This window comes from Miscanthus floridulus, chromosome 16 (assembly GCF_019320115.1).
Source record: "Miscanthus floridulus cultivar M001 chromosome 16, ASM1932011v1, whole genome shotgun sequence".
In the NCBI taxonomy this organism is placed as follows: Eukaryota; Viridiplantae; Streptophyta; class Magnoliopsida; order Poales; family Poaceae; genus Miscanthus; species Miscanthus floridulus.
In genome coordinates this window covers 111,446,193-111,454,426 of record NC_089595.1, presented here as the reverse complement: position 1 = coordinate 111,454,426, position 8,234 = coordinate 111,446,193, and the positions used below count along the sequence as shown (strand labels likewise).

Below are 8,234 nucleotides of genomic sequence, written 5' to 3'. Positions count from 1 at the left end.
CAATGACACAGGGTTTATACTGGTTCAGGCAACGTGCCCTACGTCCAGTTTATACTAGTTCCGGCATAGCAGATGTCGGTTCCTGCTATACTATTGATGCCCAGAGGCATGCGGGGGGTTTTTACCGTATTCGCCTGGTAAGGTAAATGTCGGCGCCCACAACACTGTTGATACCCAGAGGCATGTGGGGGGAGCCTTACCGTGTTTGTCTGGTATGAGAGTTGAGGGCGCCTACAACACTGTAGGGCAAATATCGACGCCCACAACACTGTTTGGGCTCTGATATGCCAGGAAGGTTGCAGGGTACCCTTCTGACATGCCCTGTTGGTACTGTTCTGTAGGTGTACAGAGTACGTTCCTTGGTTTTGTGGTTGACTTGGGTGCCCTGTCTTTACTTTCTCCGTCCGTTTCCTGGTCCTTACCGAGCGGGCGTCCCCGGTCGGTTAGTCCCAGTCAGCTCTAATTGCGCCAGTCGGAGACACGAGTTGAAGTCAGAAGTGGTGTTTGGCTAGGCCTTCCGGTCGGAGAAGCCGTCCGGAGGTGGGCCGGTGTCGGAAGCGAGCGCTGTTCCTTCTTTGTGAGGCCTTCCGAGTGGAGAGGCGGGCCGAAGTTGGAAGCGGGCACCGTTCCTCCTCGGCCAGGCCTTTCGGTCGGAGATTGGATCGCCCCTCTGGCCTGTCTAGGTATTTGGGCCGGCCTAGGAGTTGCGCGTCGTTCGAAATGTCGTCTGCTGGGCTGAGCCTCTGATGGGAAGCCGGTCCATGAGAGACCCCGGGTTTATGAACCCGACAATATCCTTCCTCGGTATTAGATCCTTTCATAGGTTTATGGAGGTAAATGAGTTAACACTTGATATCTTCTGGATAGTTTATCAATCTCATATTATAGTTTGGATGCTTGTAAATCTTATTTAGTTGATTTTCAAATTATATGTTATACAATTCTTCGAGATTTTGATCGTACCGCTAAATAGCAAATACAGTCTTTCTTTAGGAAATCACCATTATTGAATTCAAATGAAAAATATGTAATATAGTATAAGGCTGTAGATCTCTTCTACCTCTACAATTTTCGTATATATTTATCTCATCCAACTCAAATTGAAAAGTTGTGAATCTCTACACAAAAGAGTAAATTTCTTTTATTCAAATGGCTTCCATCAATTTACTTAGGCTGAATCTATTTTTTACATATCAGTTTAAATTACTAACAGGAGTATCTTTATGCATTTTGTATTCAAGCAATTATTTTTGCAAAACACAAAATAAAAAAAAACATATATTATAAAAAAATAAATCTCAAGTCCTAACACACCTCCAGTCCGGCCCAACAAGCCGAACAGGCTTACCTACCCGGGCCGACGGCCACCTAGGGCTTCCTTCCCTTCCTTTCCCCACGATTCTAGAACACCTCGGCGGCCTCCGCATGGCGCATCTCCCCGCCTCCACCCCCGTCCCCCGGCACTCGCACTCCCAAAGATCCCGCTTTCCTGTGTACATCAACGTGAAGATCAGAGTTTAAACCTTTCTCCCCGATCCGACTCGCCGCCGGCGCCGTCCCCCGCCGCCAGACCGCCGTCCCCACACCCAGCCGGAGACGACGATGGTGGGGCTCGGCTCGATGGCAGGCTACGGGATCCAGTCGATGCTCAAGGAGGGCCACCGCCACCTCTCCGGGCTCGAGGAGGCTGTGCTCAAGAACATCGACGCCTGCCGCGAGCTCTCCGCCATCACGCGCACCTCCCTCGGCCCCAACGGTGAGTCGTGCTCCGCGTGCGCCTTCGCTTCGATGCGCGGGTTATGGACTCGGGTGGTGACTACTGGAGTAGTGGAGTGAGAAGGGATCTGGAGCGAAGTGAGCGTGCTCAGTCTTCGGTGGCGTAGCGTGAGGCCGCCGGTTCTAGCTATTGTGGGGAGTGAGGGGGATCTGGAGCGAGGAGTGGCCTGGTTGTTGGAGCTTATTGGGATATATGGTGACGAGGCTGATGAATGTTTGGATAGTTTGAGGCGCTTGGTACACTGGTTTGCCGTTTGAAATCACATTTAGCCTTGTTGAATGTTTGGATCACAAGCAATTATTAGTTTGTAGTACCCTAGTCTTCTGCACTATGTAAATCACATCTGACCAAAGTTCACTTAGATGCTGAAACCTTCCAGTGATCGATTGCTTGATGTTGTAGTTTAACTTGTTTTCTTTGTGTAGGAATGAATAAGATGGTTATCAATCACTTGGACAAGCTGTTTGTGACAAACGATGCTGCCACCATCGTGAATGAGCTCGAGGTTCAGCACCCGGCTGCTAAGATCCTGGTACTGGCTGGCAGGGCTCAGCAGGAGGAGATTGGGGATGGAGCCAATCTCACCATATCGTTTGCCGGTGAACTGCTTGTGAAGGCTGAGGAGCTCATCAGGATGGGCTTGCATCCGAGTGAAATCATCATTGGCTACACCAAAGCCATCAACAAGGTGACTTGCCCCCCTGAAGCCCGTAGGCTTTTGTAACATTGAAACATGCAGTCTGATAGCAGACTCTTTGTGCTTCTGTCTTCGGTATGCAGACAATTGAGATCTTGGAGGATCTTGTTGAGAAAGGCTCAGAGAACATGGACGTAAGAAACAAGGAGGAGGTTGTGTTGAGGATGAGATCTGCTGTCGCGAGCAAGCAGTTTGGCCAGGAGGATGTACTGTGCCCTCTTGTGGCTGATGTAAGCTAATCCATACCAGCTTATAGGGAACTTTGTTTTTTTCCCCTCGCACGTCATACTGATATCAGCTAATAGTGGGTTTGTTGTATCGTTTTTTAGGCCTGCATTCAAGTTTGCCCCAAAAATCCAGCAAACTTTAATGTCGACAATGTTAGAGTGGCTAAGCTGCTTGGAGGTGGTTTGCACAATTCTTCTGTCGTCTGTGGGATGGTTCTGAAAAATGATGCTGTTGGTAGCATCAAAAGGGTGGAGAAGGCAAAGGTAAGCTCAAAAGGCTACTCTTCATTCACATTGCACACTGGTTATACCTGTGAAAGTTCTATACCCTTCTTTTTTATTGATTTTGAAGTTTTTTTAATGGAATGGGCAATGGATGGAGCTCTAAATATTTTTTTCACAAGGTTACGAGTATTGGTTCTTGGAAGCTCAAGGATAATCATTTACTCGTGGTGATTTAGTCATGTGTTCATTGTTTGTGTATTTTGTTACTGTCAAGTGAATCATGTATGCTTATATAGCATTATTACATCACTCATAAAGCCCTGGCAAACCAATTCCTATTTAAAGTGGTTACGGCACAACACATTTCATTTGCTTGTGTTGTACTCAGTGCTATTGTAAACTTTTTTTGTTTTTTAAAAATCACACTTCATAGGACACTATTTTGCCAACAAGTGCTAGCTCAGTTGGGTTAGACACCTTAATGGTACCCCCCAGGTCCTGAGTTCGACTCCCTGTGGAAGCGAATTTCAGGCTGGGGGTAAAAAAATCCCCTCGCCCGTCCCCACAAGCCAAAGCACAAAACGGCCCGGCCCGGTTCTCACAGGGCAACGAATTTCTGCTGCGTCAGGATGGGGGCGGGGGTTCGGGGGTTTTCTCGATCTGTGTGAGAAGATCAAATCTCTTCTTAGCAGTATGCCCGGGGGCCGTCATACCCCCCCGCAGGTCGAGTTTTTTTTTAGGACACTATTTTATTAATTTCAGTCTTTCTAGTTCACACTGCTGCTAAGGCCAATGAATGGATAGGAACTATGATTTTAATTAAATGGGCAGTTATATGTTATAACATGGTGCTAGAAATTCAATATGCACAGGAATCCTAACCAGTTACAGCACCGTGCCCATCTTTTTCTGTATGATGTCTGGCAGTGTTTCTTTCTGAATTCTAAAACCAATCAATATTCAGATTGCAGTATTTGCTGGTGGTGTCGATACCTCAGCAACTGAAACAAAGGGAACTGTGTTGATTCATTCCGCTGAGCAGGTATGTTCTTACTCTGAGAATCTTTTTTGACTTCTGTTAAAGTCGTCCCTACTTTTACTATGCTCATGAAGGTTTGGGTGTTGCAAACTGTTTAGTTGGCTTTGTGTGTTTTACGTTATGTAGACGTGCATCCAACAGTACTTTCCTTTTTTCATAATTTGTGGATTCATTTCTTATGGATACGCTGAACTTAAAAATGGAGCACATGATATTTCTTTGCTTCTGTAGTGCATTGCAAGCTGTAACCTGCAAATATATGTTGGAATCTATAATACATATGCTTTTGCAGCTAGAAAATTATGCTAAGACTGAGGAAGCTAAGGTGGAGGAGCTTATCAAAGCTGTCGCTGACTCTGGTGCCAATGTTATTGTCAGTGGAGCTGCAGTTGGTGACATGGCGCTACATTTCTGTGAACGTTACAAGTGAGTTTTTTGCTTTTCGTATGTTCTGAACTGAATAGATTACCTGAATTCTTTGTGCAGTATTGATCTGTGTTGAAAATTCCTTTTAGACTGGAGAATTATCGTATATGTTATATATTCTCCAAAATTGAGACTGTATGCATGTGTGTCTGTAGACCTTTTTGATAGCAGTTATTTATTGATGTTCTGTTTGCAGACTGATGGTTCTGAAAATCAGCTCGAAGTTTGAACTGAGAAGATTCTGCCGTACTACTGGGGCTATTGCAATTGTAAGTTCTGATTTTTCAGATGTATTTGTTCCTGTGTCATAGTAGCATACTTATTCTGATTTTGGATTTTTTTTTCTTTTGAAATATAGTTGAAACTTAGCCAACCCAATGCCGATGAACTAGGATATGCAAACTCTGTTTCCGTTGAAGAAATTGGTGGTACTCGAGTATGTTCTACCCCCTTTGTGCTTTTACAGAAGATATATCTTTATTCTTCCTCGCCAGCATTCATTTTATTTTGTTTTTTTATTTATAAGGTTACTGTCGTTAAGAACGAAGAAGGTGGAAATTCAGTGGCTACTGTTGTCTTGAGAGGCAGTACTGACAGTATACTAGATGATCTTGAAAGAGCTGTTGATGATGGTGTCAATACGTACAAGGTTATATGTGCGGTATCTATAGTAGATGTGACCTAACTCTTTTATTGTATTGTAACATCCATGTCTGTTTAGCTAATCTATCCGAGTTCTCACTGTTTTTGTTTATACTAGTCAATGTGCAGGGACAGTAGGATAATTCCTGGTGCTGCTGCAACAGAAATAGAGCTGGCAAAGAGATTGAAGGAGTTCTCATTGAAGGAAACAGGGTAAGTTTGTTTTTACCATGATAGTTAATAACTTTTCATGTACAGGGTAAGAGTTAATCTGCTTTCAATATGAGCAGGGTTAACCCTTTGTAAAAAAAAAAAAACAATCAATTTATGTTTCCCTGAATCATTTGTTGGTTGCTGTTAATAATTGTACAGGTTGGACCAGTATGCCATTGCAAAATTTGCTGAAAGCTTTGAAATGGTGCCAAGAACCCTGGCAGAAAATGCTGGACTTAGCGCAATGGAGATAATATCCTCCCTTTATGCCGAGCATGCTAGTGGCAATGTGAAAGTTGGCATTGACCTGGAGGAAGGTGCCTGCAAGGACGGCTCGACCTTAAAAATATGGGACCTCTATGTCACAAAGTAAGTCAATCAGATGTAGGAATCACGTGTAAGCTGGTTTAAGAATGATTTCGATCTTTTGTGGTAATTGAACATGTGCACATTGGATGTGGAAAATGCTTGCACCATTGTTGGTCTACATACGTGTGTCCTCAAATTGGGGCATGGGTTTGCACTTCTTGTGTGGCAGTTTAAGCTGCTGATGATGACCCCTTAGCAGATTTCTCACTTTGCTTATTTTGCTGTACAGGTTTTTTGCCCTAAAATACTCTGCCGATGCTGCATGCACCGTGCTACGGGTTGACCAGGTATGACTGCTAAGCTTACATTCTAAATTCTTTTTGATGCTTGCGTTTCATAGGAGCACATGGTAATATTTGAGTAAATATATGAACTGTCCAGATCATCATGGCCAAGCCGGCAGGAGGTCCAAGAAGAGAGGCCCAACCTGGTGGTGGCATGGACGAGGATTAGTTTTGATTGTGATTGTTTTCTTTGTATCACGTATCCGAGGTTTCAGAGCAGAGAACACCGTATCTTATTGTCTAGGCTTTAGTTCTGTAGAAGGTTTTGGGTGCCTGGAGTTGACGTTTGGAATTGTTGCACAGCCGTGCCGTTATCACATGGGGAATTTGCATGTTCTTTCCTGATGTATTGCAGTGCAGATGTATCAAATGATTGATTCCAGGATTGGTTCCTTAAGTTCTTCACACCCAACTGAGCTCATGTAAGAGTGGTACTCTAGTTCTAGCTGAAAGAGTGAAAAGTTGTCTCGATATATATTGTTTTGGGTAACGTTGAGTGTAGTCCTTTGCTCACATGGTGAGCATTCTTGTATGTAGTCTAGGATGGTAGACAGATTGGCAAATGGAGTGAGTCTAGGGTCGTAGTTGGTGGAGGATCAACCATTTCCATCCATCATTATGCCAAAATTGCCATGCCGTGCTATCCATACAGTTCTGGAGTTGCCCCCACCAACCAATATCAATCACTTGAATCGACCGACGTATCGTGTTTGACCGTGTGGCAATTTTAACCGCCCGGTGCTCAGATGTGGAAAACGTCAAAGCTGAAAGAGGCTGGAGGCACGGGGGAGGCCGCACTATATAGTAGACTCGTGTAGAGTAGAAATTCCTGGCGCCTGGCAATGGAGATTTTTTTAACACATTTTTTACACTATTTTTAAAATTGACACTGTTTTTTTTAAACTAACATTTTTGGACGCGTCTGTTTGCACGGCGCGGCTAATTCAAGCTGCTGCGCCATGCATGGAGGCGCGGTAGGGGGCAGTCAACGGCTGTGGCGACCGCTGACGTGGCAGGTCTGCCGCACCACCCGTCACGGTGCAGCGGGCCTATCGCGCCATGCATCATGGCGCGGCAGCCCCTTGTACCCGGCCTTGCTTCCCTTTCTCTCTCTTTCACTCGGCCCGTTTGAACCGGTTGGAGAGAGGAGCCGCGCCCTGAGGCAGGCCCACCGCACCGTGATGGGTGGCGCGGCAGACTTGCTACGTCAGCGGTCGCCGCAGCCGTTAACTGCCTCCTGCCGCGCCTCCATGCATGGCGCAGTAGCGTGAATTAGCCGTGTCGTGCAAACAGGCGCGTCCAAAAATGTTAGTTTTGAAAAAAAAATTAAACAATGTCAGTTTTAAAAATAGTGTAAAAAATGTGTTGAAAAAAATCTCCATTGCCAGGCGCCAGGAATTTCTACTCTACACGAGTCTACTATATAGTGCGGCCTCCCCCGTGCCTCCAGCCTCTTTCAGCTTTGACGTTTTCCACATCTGAGCACCGGGCGGTTAAAATTGCCACACGGTCAAACACGATACGTCGGTCGATTCAAGTAAGTGATTGATATTGGTTGGTGGGGGCAACTCCAGAACTGTATGGATAGCACGGCATGGCAATTTTGGCATAATGATGGATGGAAATGGTTGATCCTCCACCAACTACGATCCTAGACTCACTCCATTTGCCAATCTGTCTACCATCCTAGACTACATACAAGAATGCTCACCATGTGAGCAAAGGACTACACTCAACGTTACCCAAAACAATATACATCGAGACAACTTTTCACTCTTTCAGCTAGAACTAGAGTACCACTCTTACATGAGCTCAGTTGGGTGCTGCGCCCGCCGCCGCGCCACCACGACGCGCCCGCCCACCACGCCGCACCACGCTGCGCCCGTCTGCCCGCCACGCCGCGCCACCACACCACGCCGCGCCCGCTCACCGCTCCGCCACCACGCCGCGCCCGCCGCGCCGCCACCAAGCCATGGCCGCGCCTGGCCGGCGAGCCTGCGGTCGCCCCGCCCGCCGCGACCTCGGCCGCCGCGCCGCCCGCCGCACCTGTCGCCCGTGTGTTAGTCCTTCCTGACTCCATCTCCATCTCCCCCTGTCTCGTTGCCTCCCTTACTGCCGTTGCCGCCCCTCCAGCTCCCCACTGCCGCGTGCCGCCCGTCCTCGTTGCCGCCCCTCCATCTCTCCGCACTGTCTCGAGCCGTGAAGGACATTACTGCGCTGCCCCATCGTCGTCCTCCAGAAGGGGGGATTGCCGCCGCCCTCTAGAAGTAGGCCGGTGCCGGTCGACCATTGCCGCCGGCAGCCATCTCCTTTGCATTGGTGGATTGTGGTGACC

General features: G+C 47.0%; 1 protein-coding gene across 3 annotated transcripts; it reads left to right on the top strand.

Moving 5' to 3' along the window:
• Nucleotides 1-1,378: 1,378 nt before the first annotated feature.
• On the top strand, nt 1,379-6,344 carry LOC136512343 (T-complex protein 1 subunit theta-like). Of its 3 annotated transcripts, none has more exons than XM_066506309.1 (13): nt 1,380-1,756; nt 2,203-2,465; nt 2,558-2,704; nt 2,804-2,965; nt 3,891-3,968; nt 4,258-4,391; nt 4,588-4,660; nt 4,750-4,827; nt 4,918-5,052; nt 5,152-5,246; nt 5,406-5,615; nt 5,845-5,902; nt 5,997-6,344. In XM_066506309.1, the coding sequence occupies exons 1-13, from the start codon at nt 1,603-1,605 to the stop codon at nt 6,066-6,068; spliced, it is 1,659 nt and encodes a 552-aa protein (XP_066362406.1). In that variant the 5' UTR covers nt 1,380-1,602; the 3' UTR covers nt 6,069-6,344. The 3 variants fall into 3 exon arrangements, with proteins under 3 accessions (XP_066362405.1, XP_066362406.1, XP_066362407.1); XM_066506310.1 differs by having other exon boundaries at nt 1,381-1,756; nt 4,918-5,040; XM_066506308.1 differs by having other exon boundaries at nt 1,379-1,756; nt 4,750-5,040.
• The last annotated feature ends 1,890 nt before the right edge of the window (nt 6,345-8,234 follow it).